General features: G+C 40.8%; 1 protein-coding gene across 1 annotated transcript in view; it reads left to right on the plus strand.

Annotated features, from left to right (window-relative positions):
• lmcd1 (LIM and cysteine-rich domains 1) overlaps positions 1 to 20,448 on the plus strand; it is a 38,447-nt gene extending 17,999 nt beyond the window's left edge. Inside the window, exons 4-6 of the mRNA XM_059569940.1 lie at positions 7,889 to 8,218; positions 18,846 to 19,061; positions 19,249 to 20,448. Of these exons, the coding sequence (XP_059425923.1) occupies positions 7,889 to 8,218; positions 18,846 to 19,061; positions 19,249 to 19,389 (687 nt within the window). The 3' untranslated portion in view covers positions 19,390 to 20,448. The remainder of the gene's footprint in view (positions 1 to 7,888; positions 8,219 to 18,845; positions 19,062 to 19,248) is intronic.
• The last annotated feature ends 1,876 nt before the right edge of the window (positions 20,449 to 22,324 follow it).

Below are 22,324 nucleotides of genomic sequence, written 5' to 3' on the forward strand. Positions count from 1 at the left end.
CAAAGTATGCTTCAGACACGGGTCACGACGAGGTGTTCCCCATAGTGTCCCCTCAGAGGACGCAGTTCGAAGTTCCCTTGAAAGGGAACTGGCAGATGTGAGAGCCTTGAAGATAACTTTTGCTTGAACTTCCCTTTATGCAGAGCTTTCTTGCTTTGTTCAATGATTTAGAGCTTCAGATTGTGGAGAGTTTAAGAAAAAATTTAAGAGACATGTTTGATTCCAACTTTTTAGTCCTTCCTGAGCTGGAAGGATTTGCAAACTGGCGCTTTTCTGTTTCAGTGATCAATAGCCATAGTATGGCCCAATCTTATGTGCTTAAAGTTAACAGTTTTGACACTGTCTTTTAGGTTTTACCAATGAATTATTAGTAACACTTGATTTTAGGGACCAGTTCTCACTAATAATTAGTTGCTTCTTAGAATGCATAATACTATTAAGTCTGTTTATTTGTACTTATAAAGCACATATTAATGCCTTATTCTGCATAACCACATATCAGATCCCTTAATCTCTAAACCCCATATCTAAACTTAACAACTACCTTACTATTTATTAATAAACAGCAAATTAGCAGTTAGTTCAGGAAAAACTCCTAACTAATAGTAAATATTTGTTCCCTATTCTCTATTTTACCACATGATTCCTTTTCCAAAGCATTATTTTTTACCTTGTCACGTGCACATAAAATTAGTCTTTTTTGCTTCTTTTGTTGTGGTTTACTGTGTTAATTTTAAAAAAGCGACATGAAACCAGTTAGAATCAAGATTTCAACAGTATCATATATGTATAAATATATCTTATGTTCCTGGCATTTCTTGTAAAATGTCTGCAATGTTTTGCAAGCCATTTTGCTGGTGTTTAGTGAAACACTTGCAACTCAAGTTAAAAATAGCCCTCTCTATTAGCTAAAGGTATGGAGTAGCCTTGCTTAATCGTGTTGTTGGACACATACCTTACATGTGACTTAATGGAAAAAGCCACAAATAAATTTGTCCGACTGATCTCACATAAATTTGAGGGATCATTGTATGGCAAGGTAGGAGGGTGGATGAAGGATGCCAGGCTAGGTCGGGATTTGTACAGTTTATTTTGATAGCAGAATGTGCTGGCTGCTGCTACCACCACCAGGGAGTACAGCAGCTCACAGGGTCTGCTTTGTGGAACAAAGCGCCCATTTAGTGGTCTATTTTCAGCAAGGAGGGTCTGCACACATGTGTAGTAGGACAGGGCTATAGAAACAAGCCCTATACTTTGTCCACAGTCTGCTGCCAGGAATCATGCCGCCTGTTGTGCCTAAAGCCCTTCATGTTTTGTTTATCTGTTTACCACTGTTTTTACAATAAAAAAGCTTTTGGAAAGCTTTGTTCTTACCTAGTTCTTAAAGGAACATTCAGATTTGTGCTCTTTGAGTTGAATGAGTGAAACATTTGTGCTGTTTTTGATTAAAATGCAATTTTTTGTCCTTCACATAAGAGTTTTGAAAGTGGAAGAATTTTTTTGTAAAATTTAAAGACTAATCATTGGGATTTTTTAGGTTTGTTTAGGCTTATTCGTTTTGGTTTAGTAGCTCACAGAGTATGGTGACGTACTTAAGAGGCAAGGAGGCAATACGTACCAGAAGCAACGTAATAAAAACCACAGCAATACGTACTCGTATCTGCGTAATAAATCATGCACATATTGAACCTGTGTTTTAGTGCCACTCAGAGGACATTTCTCTTTGAAACTGCTGCAAAATGTGCAGTAAGGTATGTAAAAATGGTGTTGCAGAAAAGAGGTATGTATTTTTATGAGACCAAGTTGGTTTTGTTCTACACACAATAGTAAGCAGTTCAAAAGAACTAATGAAAATATGGATGTTGCAGATGAAAATCTGGAAAAAAGTTGGATGCACAGATACACAACTGAGCATTCAAAAGTAATTAGGGTGTTTAGACAATGGTCAGGTTTGTTCTAAGAAACAGTAAACTATTCTAAACAAGCATCAACATATATTAATTCGACCGCCTCATGTCTGGTTCAGTTTGTGCTACATGATTCATGATTCAAATGATGAGATTAAATGAAATGAGACAGTGACCCTCCAGAAACAAGACAGGGATTTTCTTATCCCTGTCTTAAACAGTGTTCAGCTGGATTTATTAAACTGCACATGTCTGACTCTTTTTCAAGAAAAGTGTTTTCTTAGTTTGGATTTCAATAAGAGGATTTCTGGTAGTTATTGATGTGTTCACTGCATTCACTATACACTATGTTCTAGGTGACTTAATAATCATATAACTTACAGCTTGACCTGATTGTCTTAAACTAAATTCGAATTTGACTATTTTGTCACATATCAGAAAAATCATTGATCACATATTAGACATCCAAATTAACAAACAGTGCTGTCTATAGGTGTCATCTGTTAGAATCCTGACTTGAGGACCTTTCCCGATTGTAAACCCCCCTTGATTTTTTATATATAAATTTGAATGCTTACATGTTTGCCACATTGCTGTCTGGTCCATATAATTTTATAAAAATTTTGCAACGCCTGCATTGAATTGCAACTAGTTTACGAAAAAAATCCCAAGTGAATCTTACTGAACAAACAAATAATCCTACTGAGACATTCACATAGTTAAAAAATAAATAAAAGACAATTATTTGTTGGAATTCTTTAATGTCCCAACGTCTGTGATTTGTGATGTAGTGTTGTAATTGTAAATTCCCAAATGAATAATTGGAACTCACTGTTAACCTTGCACATAATTAAGAGAAAGACCCTATAATCTTCCCATTGAAGAGCTGATAGATATATTTAGAGATCTTTTTATCTCAACTATATTCAAGGAAGGAAAACTGGATTACTCATAATGGCGACTGCACTTAATTTTTTTATTTATTAATTTTTTTTTTTTTGCATAGTGGAACAAATTTTGAGAATATACTTACTTTCTTAACTTTTTCTGTGCATGCAAGTCCATAAATAGTAAAACTATCAAAGATAATTACAATTTTGTTAAGTAGTAACCTTTTCTACCTGCTTATGATTACTATTCCAAGCAGCTGTAGTCCTGAGCAGACCAAAAATGGTCCTAAAAATTAGAGAGCCTCTAACCACCAGTTTTTTATTTGACATAAGTGATTTTTGTCATATTCTTGGTCTTTTATTATGCCAAATAAATATTAATTTACTAAATGCTGAGACTGGAACCCACATTGGAAGAGACAGAAAAAGGAAAAGAAGTCTGGGTAATGCATTCATTTTGATTGTTTCTACCCTACCAAACATAGAGAGAGGTAAAACTTCCCGTCTTGCCAAGTCTGTTTTTTTTTTTTTCAGAGAGCCTTGTATATTTGGCCAAGAGCAGCCGTGATCATTTAACAGAGTAGGCCAGTTTCCTGACATCATCATTACCTCACACTTTTCTGCATTTACTTTATATTGGGAAACTAAGCTAAAGTTGCACATAGTCCACGCTGTTTGTTAAAAACTGTTGGAATTTTCATGAAGATACAGTATTTTACTATTGTCACGCTGTCTGGTCTCTGTTTCCCTGAGTCTCCACTAGTGGTCTCACTTCCCCATAGTCACCTCACCGTAGGCACTACAAATTTCCACAAAGCCTTGTCCCTTCATCACAGTAATTGCACTCCTGTTAATTGCACTCAGGTGTCTTCACTTGTTAGTCATTATCCTCCCTATATTAATCCGGTCTCCGATCGTCACAGAAGGACTCCATCATGTCGCGATCCAGCGGTGTGGGACTTCATACCCGTTCCCCAGCCAGTATGATGGAACGAAGGGCAAGATACGTCAAATTGACCACTCTCTGCCAAAAGGGGATTGAGGTGGGTGATATAGCACAAATGTTCTGGACCCTAGCGGATGGTTTGGGATATAATGATGCGGCCCTAAAGGATATGTTCAACACCGAGCTGGATGACCCAGTTCCTAGACTTGAAATGGAGCAGTTGGATGCCAATAATTTCTGGGAGTTTGTTTTTTATTTACAACATCGGTCTCCGTGGAATACCCCAGCCGCACCTGTCTCTCCCGGTGGGATGGCCGATTCTAGACCGGGGTCTACAGACAGGAGGACCGCCAGTCCAGCACCACTGCACAAGATGGCTGCAAGCCCAGCGCCACAGCACAAGGTGGTCGCCAGCCCAGCACCACGATGCAAAATGGCCGCCAGCCCAGCGCCACAGCACGAGATGGCCGCAAGCCCAGCGCCACTGCCCAGGATGACCGCCGGCCCAGCTCCATTGACCAGAATGGCCGCTGGCCCAGTGCCATTGCCCAAGATGGCCGCCGATCCAGAGTCATGGCACAAGATGGCTGCTTGTCCAGCGCCTCTGCACAGGATGACAGCCACAGTTGACCTTCAAGAGTCGAGTCAGGTTCCCGTTGACCCTCCAGAGTCGAGTCAGGTTCCCGTTGACCCTCCAGAGTCGAGTCAGGTTCCCGTTGACCCTCCAGAGTCAGGGCAAGTCACCGTTGACCCTCCAGAGTCAGGGCAAGTCACCGTTGACCCTCCAGAGTCAGGGCAAGTCACCGTTGACACTCCAGAGTCAGGGAAAGTTACTGTTGACACTCTGGAGTCAAGTCAAGTTACCGGTGATATTCATGGACAAAGGCAAGTCACCAATGATCTTCATGGGCAAAGTCCAGTCACCAGTGTTCTTCATGGGCAAAGGCAAGTCACCATTGATCTTCATGAACAAATGCAAGTCACCAATGATCTTAATGAGCAGAGTCAGGCCACCAATGATCTTCATGAGCAGAGTCAAGTCAGCATTGATCTTCTTTAATCCAGTCTAAACACTACGGAATTACCAGAGTCCCTCCATGTCTCTGTGGAACTACCAGAGCCTCCCCACGTCTCTGCTGAACTACCAGAGCCTCTCCACGTCTCTGCTGAACTACCAGAGCCTATCCACGCCTCTGCTGAACTACCAGAACCTCTCCACATTTCTGCTGAACTACCAGAGCCTCTCCACGTATCTGCTGAACTACTAGAGCCTCTCCTTGTCTTGGCTGAACTACCAGAGTCTCTCCTCGCCTCTGCGGAACTTTCAGAGCCTCATCACATCTCAGCCAAACTCTCTGAGCGCTCGACTGATCCTGTCGTGGCCACGGAGGCCACCCTTAACTTGTTCATGTTCTCTGTTTCAGACTTGCCTAACCAGACTTGCTCTCCTGTGTCATTGATCCCACTGTGGTGGTCTTCTGCGCCGCCCTGGTGGGCTTCTGTCTCGACCGCACGGAAGTGGTGGTCTTCTGCGCCGCCCTGGTGGGCTTCTGTCTCGACCGCACGCACGCTCCTCTCTGGATTCCTTCCCTGTCGGTTCGGCCCTGGGGACTGAACGTTATGTCCTTCCGGGACTTGTGTTTGTGCCTACACCTCACTGTAGGCACTACAATTCCCACAAAGCCTTGTCCCTTCATCACAGTAATTGCACTCCTGTTAATTGCACATTGTGTCTTCACTTGTTAGTCATTATCCTCCCTATATTAACCAGTCTTTTCCTGTCTGTCTTCATGGAGTCCTTTCCTTCCGTTACCCTGTTTTCCCGTCTTCCGAGTTCCTCGTCTTCTGAGTTCCTGTTCCTGTTCCCGTTCCTGTTCCCTTTCCTGTTCCTTCTTTGTTTGTTTGTTTGTTTGGATTGATTTCTGGTTTTGACCCCGGCTTGTTTGATTCTGATTTGAATTACCCTTAATAAACCCATACTGCGATTGGATCTATTGTCTCCTGCATTTCACTGGGTTTCCAAACGTCACAACTATATGGATAAATAAATAGTCTTGAAACAAGGTGCCCTGAAATATTCTCTGAACAGTCTTGGCACTCAGGATATCAATCACGTTTCTTTTAATAATTCTCTCTAAAGAAAAGAATAAGCAAGAAGTATACCATGTGATTACTGTATCTCGCTGTAACGGATATGCAGGTCATCGATTCATGGGTTCTGAACTAATGAATCACGGTTCGTTGAATCTAAAACAATGCAAACCTAACACTTTCAGATTTTAAACTCAGACATACAAATGAAACCTTTTTACTCTAAATGCCTGGCCTGGCGCCAGCCTGGCTGGATTTAAATTATTTACGACACAGGATGAGACATTCCAAAGTCACGTGAGCAGCCTCAAAGGAGAAATTAACTCTCCTTTCAACTTACACACACCCACGCACACACACACCCACAAATGTTTTATCTTACACTCATCATGCAAATCCTTAATAATGTGTATTTTGAATAGGTTTGTGTATTGCATAAAAATGGTTAATCCTGTGATGCGAGGATTATAAGTATGACTTGTAAATAGGAAATGTTTCTCCTCATTTTAGCTTTCTCAAATAGAGTCATGTTTCTGTAACCCAACTCCTTCAGAGGTCGTAAAACTTTATGACCTAACAAACAGGACAGGAAAGCTAACTCTTAGAAAAGAGAATAGTACCCTTTTATTTTCTCAATGAATTTTAAAGGTATAGAATGTATCTCTTTTTGTGCTTAGATGTCTCCCCATATCAAATTGGAGTATCTGCAATTTTATCATGTGTTAATCAAATTTTAAATGTGTGTAATTCTGCATTTGAACATAACTTCATGTTTTGATCATTTATATATGTCACTTTTGGTGTCTGTTTAATCGTCATGCTTTGACGAACTCATTTATCTAAAGCAAATTAATGAAAAATGTATTAATCTGGAATTACGAACGTGCTAGAATATCACTGTTGAAATCTGATAAATCCTAATTTATTAGGGTGGGTGTTTCCACAGAGACAAAGGAACTTTTTCCCGCTTCAGATCGCGGACGTTCATTGGTTGTTCACGTCTCTCTCCCTCTCCCTCATTTGGATTTCGTTATGTCTTGTACAAAGTTTACTGTCTATATTGTCATACGCGTATTTACTCTGTATAAATCGTAGTTGATGTACAGTATTATTAGTTCAATTATTAAATTCCATATACTCCAGATTGTCTGTCTAAGTTGCTCATGTTACGAAGTCAATGAAATGCCGATCTTAGCTTCAAAGCTCATTTGTTACTTTTAAGTAATATAAATCTTATAAGGACAGGAGAATGGTTTCATGGCCAGAAACTATTCATCCTGGAATTATAAGAAGTGATAGCATTGCTGAGAATTAATAAAACAAATCTTACGGCCGTTTGCTGGACGAACCACGTTTGATTTACATTAATTTCTAAAAGAGATATCACAATAATTGCTATGAAGAATAGAATATTGAAATATTAATGAGTAAATTACAATGCCTTGTGATGAGTTATTAATATAAACAATTGACCTATTTTTCATCTTCAATAATTTTAATGCAACTGTAATATGATATATATATTAATCATATTCCTGATTAATTACCCAAATTCCCTATATATCATTTGAGTTAATTATTATGTACAACCCAGTGTGGCTACACTCGCCATTTTTTTTTCTGTTGATTTTTAACATGAAGTGTAGCTCTATTTTTGTGATTGCAATTGTCTGTCTGTCATGTACACTCTTTATACTGTGCATATTGTTTTAAAAAATATTATTGTTAGCTTTAACCTGTGGAAATAGTGGCACAAAATATCTTTTAAATGCTATTAATTACTAAAATGTCTATGACGTTTTAGATGTTATTTTTATATTCTCTATAAAATGGTATAAGTTAAGGGTTCTAAAAAAGTAATTAACTTAATGATGAAAGTGCATATATACAAGTATTTGTTTTGTACTTGTACATTTTTAGCTGTACATATGTAACAATGTTTATGTTTTTGATGTTCAAATTCTATGTCCCAGCATATGTGTAAATGTTACGCGCTGAAGTATAAACGCTGAGACCAGGCATTAATTCTGTCTGTCTGTCTGTCTGTCTGTCAGGCGATGCAGTACATGGAGCTTCTCCCTGAAGAAAGGCGACCTGTGGCAGGCACAGCAGGATCATTATATCGCCACAAGCAACTGATAAGACAGCTACCTTCCTACGATCATGACCCTGCATACTGCCACAGCCTGTCTGAGGTGGAGTTGAAAGCTATGGCTCAGTTTGTGAAATCCTTTAAGGAGGAATCCTTAGGAGTAGGAGAGGTTGCTCTGCCTGGAGAAAAATGTATGGCTGTAAAGAATGAAAAGGCCTCCCAAGAACAGACAGATCCGGAGAGTACCACAAATGGAACCGCACAGTCTCCTCTCAGCAATAAGAGTGAATATGTGAGTCTAAATCAGTCGTCAAAGTCAAAGTCACCTTTATTTATATAGCGCTTTAAACAAAATACATTGCGTCAAAGCAACTGAACAACATTCATTAGGAAAACAGTGTCAATAATGCAAAAATGATTGTTAAAGGCAGTTCATCATTGAATTCAGTTATGTCATCTCTGTTCAGTTAAATAGTGTCTGTGCATTTATTTGCAATCAAGTCAACGATATCGCTGTAGATGAAGTGTCCCCAACTAAGCAAGCCAGAGGTGACAGCGGCAAGGAACCAAAACTCCATCGGTGACAGAATGGAGAAAAAAACCTTGGGAGAAACCAGGCTCAGTTGGGGGGGCAGTTCTCCTCTGACCAGACGAAACCAGTAGTTCAATTCCAGGCTGCAGCAAAGTCAGATTGTGCAGAAGAATCATCATCTGTTTCCTGTGGTCTTGTCCTGGTGCTCCTCTGAGACAAGGTCTTTACAGGGGATCTGTATCTGGGGCTCTAGTTGTCCTGGTCTCCGCTGTCTTTCAGGGATGTAGAGGTCCTTTCTAGGTGCTGATCCAGCATCTGGTCTGGATACGTACTGGATCCGGGTGACTGCAGTGACCCTCTGATCTGGACACAGACTGGATCTGGTGGCCACAGTGACCTCGGAACAAGAGAGAAACAGACAAATATTAGCGTAGATGCCATTCTTCTAATGATGTAGCAAGTACATAGGGTGTTATGGGAAGTGTTTCCGGTTCCGGTTTACCTAATTAATGCAGCCTAAAAATCCTTTAACGGATTTGGATAATAAAAGCATATTAGTATGTTATGTGTATGCCAGGTTAAAGAGATGGGTCTTTAATCTAGATTTAAACTGCAAGAGTGTGTCTGCCTCCCGAACAATGTTAGGTAGGTTATTTCAGAGTTTAGGCGCCAAATAGGAAAAGGATCTGCCGCCCGCAGTTGATTTTGATATTCTAGGTATTATCAAATTGCCTGAGTTTTGAGAACGTAGCGGACGTAGAGGATTATAATGTAAAAGGAGCTCATTCAAATACTGAGGTGCTAAACCATTCAGGGCTTTATAAGTAATAAGCAATATTTTAAAATCTATACGATGTTTGATAGGGAGCCAGTGCAGTGTTGACAGAACTGGGCTAATATGGTCATACTTCTTGGTTCTAGTAAGAACTCTTGCTGCTGCATTTTGGACTAGCTGTAGTTTGTTTACTAAGCGTGCAGAACAACCACCCAATAAAGCATTACAATAATCTAACCTTGAGGTCATAAATGCATGGATTAACATTTCTGCATTTGACATTGAGAGCATAGGCCGTAATTTAGATATATTTTTGAGATGGAAAAATGCAGTTTTACAAATGCTATAAATGTGGCTTTCTAAGGAAAGATTGCGATCAAATAGCACACCTAGGTTCCTAACTGATGACGAAGAATTGACAGAGCAACCATCAAGTCTTAGACAGTGTTCTAGGTTATTACAAGCAGAGTTTTTAGGTCCTATAATTAACACCTCTGTTTTTTCAGAATTTAGCAGTAAGAAATTACTCGTCATCCAGTTTTTTATATAGACTATGCAATCCATTCGTTTTTCAAATTGGTGTGTTTCACCGGCCTGCGAAGAAATATAGTGCTGAGTATCATCAGCATAACAGTGAAAGCTAACACCATGTTTCCTGATGATATCTCCCAAGGGTAACATATAAAGCGTGAAGAGTAGCGGCCCTAGTACTGAGCCTTGAGGTACTCCATACTGCACTTGTGATCGATAGGATACAACTTCATTCACTGCTACGAACTGATGGCGGTCATATAAGTACGATTTAAACCATGCTAATGCACTTCCACTGATGCCAACAAAGTGTTCAAGTCTATGCAAAAGAATGTTGTGGTCAATTGTGCCAAACGCAGCACTAAGATCCAATAAAACTAATAGAGAGATACACCCACGATCAGATGATAAGAGCAGATCATTTGTAACTCTAAGGAGAGCAGTCTCAGTACTATGATACGGTCTAAATCCTGACTGGAAATCCTCACATATACCATTTTTCTCTAAGAAGGAATATAATTGTGAGGATACCACCTTTTCTAGTATCTTGGACAGAAAAGGGAGATTCGAGATTGGTATATAATTAACTAGTTCTTTGGGGTCAAGTTGGGGTTTTTTGATGAGAGGCTTAATAACAGCCAGTTTGAAGGTTTTGGGGACATATCCTAATGACAATGAGGAATTAATAATAGTCAGAAGAGGATCTATGACTTCTGGAAGCACCTCTTTTAGGAGCTTAGATGGTATAGGGTCTAACATACATGTTGTTGGTTTAGATGATTTAACAAGTTTATACAATTCTTCCTCTCCTATAGTAGAGAATGAGTGGAACTGTTCTTCAGGGGGTCTATAGTGCACTGTCTGATTCAATACTGTAGCTGACGGCTGAATGGTTGCAATTTTATCTTTAATAGTATCAATTTTAGTAGTAAAGTAGTTCATAAAGTCATTACTGCTGTGGTGTTGGGAAATGTCAACACTTGTTGAGGCTTTATTTTTTTTCGTTAATTTAGCCACTGTATTGAATAAATACCTGGGGTTATGTTTGTTTTCTTCTAAAAGAGAAGAAAAGTTATTGTCTCTAGCAGTTTTTAATGCTTTTCTGTAGGATATGTTACTTTCCCGCCAAGCAATACGAAATACCTCTAGTTTTGTTTTCCTCCAGTTGTGCTCCATTTTTCGGGCTGCTCTCTTTAGGGTGCGAGTATGCTCATTATACCATGGTGTCAAACTGTTTTCCTTAACCTTCCTTAGGCGTAAAGGAGCAACTTTATTTAAAGTGCTAGAAAAGAGAGAGTCCATAGTTTCTGTTACATCATCAAGTTGTTCTGAGGTTTTGGATATGCTAAGGAATTTGGTTACACCAGGAAGATAACTTAAAAAGCAGTCTTTTGTGTTAGAAGTGATGGTTCTTCCATACTTGTAACAAGAAGTAGAATTTACAATTTTGGCTATATGAAGTTTGCACAGAACTAAATAATGATCTGAGATATCATCACTTGGCTGAATAATTTCAACACCATCAACATCAATTCCATGTGACAGTATTAAATCTAGAGTATGATTTCGACAATGAGTAGGTCCTGAAACTTGTTGTCTAACACCAATAGAGTTCAGAATGTCTATAAATGCTGATCCCAATGCATCTTTTTCATTATCAACATGGATATTAAAATCACCAACTATTAAGACTTTATCTGCAGCCAGAACTAACTCGGATGTAAAATCACCAAACTCTTTAATAAAGCCTGTATGGTGCCCTGGTGGCCTGTATACAGTAGCCAGTACAAACATAACAGGGGATTTATCATTAACATTTGTTTCTCTGGATAATGTTATATGAAGCACCATTACTTCAAACGAGTTATACTTGAAGCCTGCCCTCTGAGAAATCCTGAAAACGTTGTTATAAATTGAAGCAACACCTCCACCTTTGCCTTTTAGACGCGGGGGGTGGACTCATTTAAAATAATGTAATCATCAGGTTTTAGCCAGGTTTCTGTCAAACAGAGTACATCTATATTATGATCAGTGATCATATTATTTACAAAAAGTGTTTTCGTAGAAAGGGATCTGATATTCAATAAGCCAAGCTTTATCATTTGTTTATCCATATTGCTTCTGTTTTTTATTTGTTGAACCTCAATTAAATTTTTAATCTTAACTTGGTTTGGACGTTTTTTGTTTTTTCCAGTTCGGGGAACAGACACAGTCTCTATAGTGTGATATCTAGGTGAAAAAGTCTCTATGTGCTGAGAATTAACTGACCTCTGTGATGGGAGGCAGCTAGCAGACGGTCGGTTTAGCCAGTCTGTCTGCTTCCTGACCTGGGCCCCAGTTAGTCAAGTATAAACACTAAGACTATTTGCCATATTTCTAGAGAGAAGAGTGGCGCCACCCCAGGAAGGATGAAGACCATCTCTTTTAAACAGGTCAGGTCTGCCCCAAAAGCTCGTCCAATTGTCTATGAAACCTATGTTATTCTGTGGGCAACACTTAGACATCCAGCCATTGAGTAATGACAATCTGCTATGCATCTCATCACCACGGTAAGCAGGGAGGGGACCAGAGCATATTACAGTGTCTGACATCGTGCTTGCAAGTTCAAACACCTCTTTAATGTTATTTTTAGTGATCTCCGACTGGCGAAGTCGAACATCATTAGCACGGCATGAATAACAATCTTACTGTATTTACGTTTAGCATTAGCCAGCACTTTTAAATGTGCCAAGATGTCAGGCGCTCTGGCTCCCGGTAAACATTTGACTATGGTGGCTGGTGTCTCTATATTCACGTTCCGTACAATAGAATCACCAATAACTAGAGCATTTCATCAGGTTTCTCAGTGGGTGCATCACTAAGTGGGGAGAACCAGTTTAATGTTTTGATCGGTGTTTTGACCCACGACTACGCTGCCTCACCGTCACCCAGTTGCCCTGCTGCAGGGGCTCTATTTCCGGAACCGAACAATGTACAGGAATCCCTGAGCTAGACGCATCCAAAGCCGTATCTAGAGCCCTAACATTCTTACTGTCTTCAATTAAAGTTTGGATGCGTGTCTCTAATTCTGAAATCTTCTCTGTCAGCTTAACTATTTCCTTGCAATTATCACATGTGAATCCCTCATCAGCGACAGAGATAGATAAACTGTACATGTGGCAAGAGGTGCAAGTAACAATGACGGGAGAAGCCATTACTCACCGTGCTTGATGAAAATTCTTCAATCAGCCATTGTCGTCACAAATGGCTGACCATGTAAACGCAAGCTAATTTTAATGATTAACCCAACACCCTACCTTTAACACAACCGTGCTGAGCCATGCGTTTAGAGTGCGTGTTTGTGACATCACCACTCTGTTGCCTGGCTACCAGTTTCTCCACAGCTGGCTAAGCGCAAGCGTGCTTTTTGATCAAACAGCCAAGTAAACAGTTACACTATGTTCAATATAAAAAAGAAATAAAATGTCTGAGACAGTTTTGTCTTTGGAGGAAACATTTGCGTTTATTGATATTATACCATCGTCACCTTTTGTTTATTAAATTCTCACTGAAAGAGTTGTGTCCTTTTTTCTGTTATTGAACTAAATAAAAAGGAGTCCCAAAAACAGAAATATCTGATCATCATCCATATCATGGTTTATATTAAACTTGCGTTACCAAGGAAATGTCTGACGCATTTGTATTGCATTCCAGAGATCCATTATCAGCACCAGTGCACCACAGTGGAAAATGAAACCGCATGCGTGCTGACTGGCATGGATCGGCTCGGAATAGAACGGTTAAGCAAAGAGAACCGTTCTGCCTGTTAGAGGAAAAACGTAGAGGTTACGTTATGTTATGTCAGAAAAGAGACTGACGAATGGGGATCTCGACCGAGAGCCCAATCACCTTCGAGTGGTAACAAAACGAGCCAATGGTACACAGAGTACCTAGGTCTGCATAATTTGCATCACGAGCTCTGCCCCTCAGTGTGGGTATATAAGGAGCAGCGCGATCAACTCGCACTCAAGTTTTCGCTGAGGAGCCGTGCCAAGTGACCTGGCCTTTCCGCGGAACAGCGATGTGGCAAAGGGAGGTAACGTCTCCGTTCCCTCCTTCAGGGAAAGAGGGTTACATATGTAACCTAAACATTCCCTTTCAGTCGGTCATGTTCTACGTTACGTCTGAAAGAGACTGACGAATGGGGTCCCGTATAAAACACCACATGGCTTTCTTCCAGTACCCTGTGAGAGTGATAGCATCCTGTCATGAGGCCAGCATGAGTTTTCTTCCAGTAACCTGTGAGAGTGATAGCATCCTGTCATGAGGCCAGCACGAGTGAAGGCCTATAGCGGACACAGAATAAACTGGGTAGCATATTCCAGCTGGATGTATGCTAACAGGCTGCCTGCTCATAGGAGGACTTAGAAAGGCAGGTAACAACCAAAGGTGGTGATAGACATGAACTATAAAGTACCCAGCCCGCAGGGTGGAAGTTTCAACGAAAGAGCTGGCAAGGGAAAGACACATGCTACGAAAAGACTTACTGTGGAAATACACATGTGGGATTGTCCAGAAAGGGGAATCACAACACATGGAGGCACCTAGTCCCACACAGGGCTGACCGATAGGGCATGGACGCAAGTGCTGGATCAACAAAGTGCATGGACGCAAGTGCTGGGTTCTGAACTGAGGAAGTCCCCTAAGGGTTTAACGCACGCACCCAGTCCATGTGGAGTGGAATGGCGCAGCAAAGGGATTGACACCGAGCGTGCCCTGTTGCCATGCCCATCTCGGGGCTCGGTCGTGAAGCCAGTGCTGAAGCTGTCTCATATGGAGTAACCTGAGCAGTATGACTGCCGCTGCAGATGCCATATGCCCCAGGAGACTCTGAAACAGTTCCAGTGGAATCGCTCTCTTGCCCTCAAATCGTCTCAGGCAATTCAGCAGTGACTGCACCTTTTCGTTCATAAGCTGCATGAACATGGCGACCGAGTCTATTTCCATACCGCGAAAAGAGATCCTCTGCACAGGGGAGAGTTTGCTCTTTTCGTAATATCAGCCAGTCATAGAGGTAGTTGAGGATACGGACATCTGGTTCCCTGAGAGGAGCCAGGGCTCCCTCCGCAACTTTCACAAAGACACGGGGAGACAGGGCCAACCCAAATGGGTGAACCTTGTACTGAAATGCCTGCCCCTCGAAAGCAAACCGAAGAAACGGTCTGTGTCGAGGAAGAATGGTGACATGAAAGTACACGTCCTTCAAGTCAATTGCTGCAAACCAGTCCAATGGACAAATGCATTCGAAAATGCGTTTGGGCGTTAGCATCTTGAACGGAAGTCTATGAAGAGCTTGGTTCAAGGCACGCATGTCCAGGATTGGCCGAAACCCACCTGTTTTCTTGGGTACTATAAAGTAGGGGCTCTAAACGCCAGACTTCATGTTGGCTGGAGGGACCAGCTCTATTGTGCCCTTTGCCAGTAGGGTTGCCACCTCTGCACGCATGATAGGAGCATCCTTGCCCACTATCATCGTGCGAACACCCTGAAACCTGGGGGGACGCCAGGCAAACTGATTTGCTTAGCCAAGCCTGATCATTCAGATGAGCCAGCGGGATGGCCTGGGAAGCTCTACCCAGGCTCCCAGAAACTGATCCAGCGGGGTCAAGGGAACTACAGGCGTACCCATGGTGGGGCAACGAGGTGGAGCAGACAGCCCCAGCATGGGAGGCATAGCGTCCCTCTGACTCCCAAGTGGCAAAGAGGGCATGAGAAGGCAAAGCGTTCTGGAGCTGGCTCTGCATGTAAACTGGCAAGGGAAGAGGAGAACGAGAGCGGTAAGGAAGCATGTCAACAACTGTCGTTCACAGCCTCTTGGGACCCGGAGGTAGAGGAAACAGCTCTTTTAGTGAAGATTTGGGTTCCCTTATGCCGGAACAGAAAGAAAATGATAGCAAAGGATTCTCCCCTGGCACTCCTCTGGAGGAAGGAGTGGTCCTGCTACCATCTCCTGATGAGCTGATGTCCCCAACTCCGAGTTGCCCATCTCAGGAATGCGCTTGGCCTGACGCTTTGCAGGTATAGGGGCAGAGACAGGCTGCGCCACCCTTCTGCGGCCGTCTGCTCGCTGTGGCCGGGGGGGAAGGCTGCTGCTGTGGCCAAGCGGGAGTGGAGGAGACCATAGGGAGGCACCCTTGGCGACGAGCAGGTTGAGGTGGAGCCAGTGTCTAGGCAGCAGCAGGCCGCCAGAACAGGATGTGTTTGATGGCTTCAGACTGCTTCTGGGTGGCAGAAAACTGCTGGGAAAAATTCTCTACTGCATTGGCAAGAGGCCAGCCTGGGAGACGGGGGAGTTGAGGAGCTGAGTCCGATCAGCCTCCCTCATGTTTGCCAGGTTCAGCCATAGCTGGCACTCCTGGACCACCAAAGTGGACATTAACCTTCGTAACCTTCGTCACCTGGAGAGTGATGTCGGTAGCGGTGCGCGCCTCCTGCAAAACCCCTGGGTCAGCACTGCCCCTGTGAAGCTCTTTGAGCAGCTTGGCCTGGTAGACTTGAAGAGTGGCCATGGTGTGCAGGACAGAAGTGGCCTGACCTGCAGCTCTGTAAGCCTTGGCCACAAGCATGGATGAGAATTTACAGGCCTTGGAGGGAAGCTTGGGACCACCACGCCATGCGGAGGTGCTCTGAGGACAATTCAGATGATGCGTCGCATCAGAAAGCTCCATTGGGGAAATCCCAGGATACCCCTTGGCCGCTCCGCCATCAAGGGCAGTGAAGGTGGCGGAAGCACCAAAATGGTTTCAGGGAAGTTAAAGGTGCCTCCCATGAACTGGTCACTTCCTGGTGCACTTCCAGAAAGTAAGGAACCAGCGGGGGATGCTGTCGACCAGCACGAGCAGCCCCCAGGAACCAAACATCCAGCCTCGTACGCTCAGGACAGGGTGGAGAATTCCACTCAAGCCCGATGCTCTCAGCTGCCCGGGAAAGCACGGCTTTCAGCTCGGAATCGGACTCGGGCAAAGCTGGCACTCCCAAGGGAGGCAACGTCCTCATCTCCCGGGGACTCAAGCCCGCCTTGTGGTGCGGCGATCGACATAAGGTCTTCCTCCTGAGCCCTGAATGAGATGTCAGGAGCCTGAGAGGGTCCAGCAAACTCATCCAGAAACTCAACCGGCTGCGGCGTTTGTGAGGGTGGGGGTGGCCTGAAGAGGCTGGCTCGCCGGGGAAGCCCACACGGTAACCCTCAGATCACCCTGGCCACCAGCCGAAATAGCCCTCTTACAAGAAGAGGAGCTAGGACAGGGTGTAGCAGAGGGGATTCTATACCTTTAGAAAATCAAGTCTCGATCTTAACGCCGAGATGGTCATGTCCCCTCAATGAGATTCATTCACAAATCAACCGCACCAATCTTTAAAAAGACACAAATTCAGCCCATTCACTCTTTTAGCTCAATAGAAAAAGCTCTTTTAGTGGTGCTGAAGCACACAGGGGAATGTGGGAGCTGACGTAGGAAACCCAGACGAACCTCTGAATCGTGCCATCACACCAACACAAGTTGATTCGTCTTGTAACACTCTGGTGAAAGCAAGCAATGTGAAAGTGTTAGAATGGTTTCAGTTTCGGTTTTGACTTTGAGTTTTGGTATGCTGAAGAATTGAAATGAATCAGTAAAATTATCTATAAATCAGTCTTTAGTGAAGTTGAGTTATGTTTCTACAATATTTGTATAAATAAGTTTAGTTTGCATAATCAGCTAAATGGAGCTAATGATCTGAGGTGTTATCACTCTGCTACAAAATCAATATCAATTCCATGTGACAGTATAAATCTAGAGTTATGATTACAAGTAGACCCTGACACGTGTTATCTATCCCCAATAGAGTTCAGAACATCTATAAATGCTGATCCTAATGTATCTTTTTCATTATCAACATGGACATTAAAATCACCAAAAATTAAGATATTATCTGCAGCTAGCACTAACTCAAATAGAAAATAAGCAAGTTCTTCGATAAAGTGTGTATGGTGCCCTGGTGGCCTGTATACAGTACAAATGTCCAAAGGGATTTATGACTTACAATAGATAATGTTACACGAAGCACCATTTCTTCAAAATAAATAAAATAATGATACTTGAAACCAGACTAAGATCAGACAAAAATCTGAAAATATTACTAAGCCCCATAAATCATAACCTTAAATGGTTAGGATGTTTTTGTTAATTCAGGGAACAGACACAGTCTCTATAGTATGATAAAAGAGTCTCTATATGTGCTGAGATTCTGTGATGTGAGGCGGCTAGGAGCTGGTTGGTTTAGACAGTCTGCCTTTGCTTCCTGACCATTTTGACTTCTTAATTATTGAATATATTGACTAACTCAACATATGAAAAAACATTTTAACTGTATATTTTCATGTTTTCTCAAGCAGAGCAAATATGGAAAGTGCACTGAAAATGTCGTTTTTTGGGGGGCATGGACATGTTATGTTAATGGTATTTTGGTAACACACTTCGGTAGCAAACGACTCAACTGCCCACCGCGGGTGCTGCAGCATAAATGGCTGTCCACTGCTCCGGGTGTGTGGGTGCGTGCATGCGTTAACCTTTGGATGGGTTAAATGCAGAGCATGATTTCTTAGTATGGGTCACCATACTTGGCTGAATGTCACATCACTTTCAGATGTAGCACATAGCACTCACCAAACCTAGACTCTTTCTAAAACATGCATGTAAAGTCAAAGCGTAGTTTGAGGATTGCATTTTTTATTAACAAAAGTTAATTGCTGTTGAATTAGATGTAAAAAAAAAATTGTCCATATTTGATACCATGTGTAGTCCTTAAAATAATATTCTGTGTTCAATACATATATAATGCTTTAAATATATAAAATATATTAATATTAAATGTAAATATAATGCTTTAATCAACACTTTTCACAATAAATTAATCTTGATAGCTGTAGTAGTAAAAACATATTAAATGTTTTTCTCGTGTGTTACCTAATTATAGCAATGGGCTTTCACCATTTGGTCTTTTTGTTGTTGATCCAGCTTTTCTATTTGACCCTAACTCCTTGGTGCCTCTTCTGTCGCTCAGCATTGCAGTGGCTGTGGACAGTTGGCAGCTATGGACAGTCCTGTGGTGTATGCCGACAGGGCTGGGTACTCGAGACTGTGGCATCTCAACTGCTTTGTGTGCTGTGAGTGTGGCGAGCCTCTGGTGGACCTGATTTATTTTTGGAAGGAAGGAGCGCTGCTGTGTGGACGCCATTACTGCCAGAGCATCAGACCTCGCTGCCTGGGCTGTGATGAGGTAAAATAAATTGCTTTTTAAAAGACATTTTTACTAAAAGGTATAAAGAAATTAACCAAACTTTTAGAAAACTTTGACAAGGCATAACCAGGAAATCTACATTTGGTTACAAATTATTTATCTTGAGACGTGTATGTGAAATACACACCAATGAATTCTCTGTGTGTCTCTCACTTTTTTTTTGTAGCTGATCTTCTCAGAAATGTTCCTGCAGGAGGCCAGTGGTCATGTGTGGCATAAGGAACACTTCTGCTGCTGGCTGTGTGGGCAGAATCTCAGAGTTCAATGTGCTTGTGACAAGCGTCAATCGATATACAGTTCAGATTAGATTTTATATTCTATGTCAGCATCCTCCTCAAAAACACAAAATATTAGTGTTTACTGAAAGTATAGGACCTATTAAAGGGGTCATAAATTGAGAAATCAAAATTTCCCTAATCTTTTGACACATGAAACGTCATTGTACTAAAGTGTATAAAAACAGACTGTACTTTGCAGAACTCAAAACTTCCTTGTTAGTTCAAAAACAACTTTTCTTGAAACCAAGCTGCCAAAACTAGTTTTCCACTTCTGAGTTTTAATAGAGTAATATGTCCGCAACAAGATTGCCTGCACAGACACAGATCAATGCCTGATTTCGATTTAAGACTGCACACTAACTTGCAGGTGATTCTTTATTTACCAACGTTTTGTACCTTGACAAAAGCGATATGCAGAAACATTTGGTAAATAAAGAATCACCTGCAAGTGAGTGTGCGGTCTTATGCCTCTTTATGCTACTTTGATGTCTTTTGACCGGCACCTCGCATGGTGTGCTTTTGCATGCTTATTTTACTAAGGAACAAACCAAAACCACAACACTACAGCAGATGTAGATTTATCTTACTTTATTTGTTGTAGATAAAATATGTTCTCCAATCCTTTTTTTTTTTTAAACCCATGTTGCCAGAAGCCAACATTATGTAGCCTATTCTTTGTTAAAAATGTGAAGGAATAGATAAACTTAGCATAAATTTGCACCTCAAAAAGGAAATGTATGTTAATATTGATAAGAAAATCCCCACACTTATTTGCTTAAATGGCTTTGGTATTGCAGAGTGCCATTTATACAGTATTCAGGAGAGTATACAATGAAAAACAGATGGACAGAAAACTTTTGGGTCCCACATTATTAAGCAAACTTAACTACTGTGTACTTACATCAACAAATAAATACAATGCACTTATTGTGTTCATATTGAAAAAAACTCTGCTATTAAGGTGGGATGCAGGTAAGGTTAGGTACAGGTCTGGTGGTCTGGGTAGGTTTAAGAGTGGGTTAAGGATATGTCAACAGTGTAAATGTAATTACAGAAATTAATTTCAGATGTAATTACATGAAGGTATATATATATATATATATATATATATATATATATATATATATATAATTGCAATATAAAAACATACTTTACACAATAATTGTATTGTACTAAAGTTAAAAACCTTAACTTAAAGTTAAGGTACTTAATATGAAGTGGGACCAGAATTTTAAGTCCATTCGATGCATTTATTTAATGATTTATGAATCAAGGCTACTAATGTCAGTCCCAACATGTGTCTAAGGCGCCTGTCAAGGTTTTGTGTTCGTCCCTTTCAAGGAAAGAAACACAGCGACATGCTAATTTCAGTTATCCAAGACCAAGTCCAATCACTCTGAATGGGGAAATCCTGAAATCTCATAAACCTTTAGATTAATATCTAAATATTTAAAATCAGAAACAATAAATAAAAAGTTTTTTAAAAATAGTGTTTAGAATGTATTTCGGTGATGTACAGAATGACCTTTTATTTCAAAATAATTTTTTGATGTAAAAATCCTATTAAAATTATAATCGCACCTCAGAAAATTTTTAAAATACTATTCTGCAATATAAAAAATTGCAGTTCATGACCCTTTTAAGATTACTGGAGATGCATTATCTGATAAAGACCATTTGAATATTTGTATCTCTATCAGTCATTTATTATTTGTACGATTAACCTATCTTTGAAAAAAAGTGGTCCTCAAACATTTAAGTCTGTTTACAGAAAAAATATTAATGATGTAAGCCTGCACTCAGGAGTTTGTCCAATCAGATGCTCGAGAATGTTATTCTGTTTTCATTGCTAAGGCATCCAATACTGATTATGTAAGAATCCGATTATGCAAGAACTTGGTTATTTGATAAACCTTTAGTATCAGTATATTATCAGTATAAGGTAATCCAAGGTAATATTACATGGCACAACTATGAGTGTGATATGAACAATATGACAATGCTGAGTTGCTTCATTAAAGTTAAAAGCTAATTGAATTATGTACAGTAGAGTATTATGAGACAGAGTGAGTCTGAACCTGCATCTGAACTGAAACAGCATTCGTTCCTCAGCTCACTCTCTTATAAATTTGTTTGTTTTAATGTCCACTTAGAAAAGCGTTAAAATCACCAACACTAACATACAGCCTTCTCAATACTACTATATTATTTATTGAACAATAATATCTGAACAATAATAGCCATATTAAAGTTATAAGACGTTTGTACAGCAGGAAATAAACACAAGTAAACAGTCTTGCAACAGTAAATCAGTCAAAAGGACAAGGCATGGCTCTGATAAAGAAATTAACCATAAAACATATTACTATTTTAATGTGGCACTAAGATGGTTTCATACATGAAGCAGCCAATATGACATAACAGTCCACAGGGTTTGGTCTAGTCAGTGATTCTCAATGGGGGCTCACAGGACTGCAAGTTTTGTTTATTCTCCCTTATAGGTGACCGTAATTTTGCCAAGTAAAACTTGTTCCTGGCTCAACATCCTTGAACCTAGCAGGTTCAGTTCATGGTACTTCCTGCTAACAAACTGATGAATTGGATCACTTGTGAATAAGAGAGACATCCAAAATGTGCAGTGCTTTGGGTCTCCAGGACAGTTCCAGGAGATCCACTTGATTTGATTGATGCAGATGTTGAATAGTTTAAAAAGGCAGAGGTTTTGGTGGTGTACTGTCATTCTGCACACACTTTGTTTCAAGGGTATTAGCATACAGTAGCATACAAAAATATGGCCAGTAGCTGCCAGATACAAAAACCAGAGCCCGTCAAACTTAAGTACGTAGGTGAGAGTTCATGAAGTGAGTTCCTACAAATAGTCCTTGCATTGAGGAAATAACTGTAAGAGCTTTTTATTGCAGATGTTTTTGTAAACATTAAATTACTTTAAAGTATATCTTTCAA

Source organism: Carassius carassius, chromosome 16 (assembly GCF_963082965.1).
Source record: "Carassius carassius chromosome 16, fCarCar2.1, whole genome shotgun sequence".
NCBI classification, from domain to species: domain Eukaryota; kingdom Metazoa; phylum Chordata; class Actinopteri; order Cypriniformes; family Cyprinidae; genus Carassius; species Carassius carassius.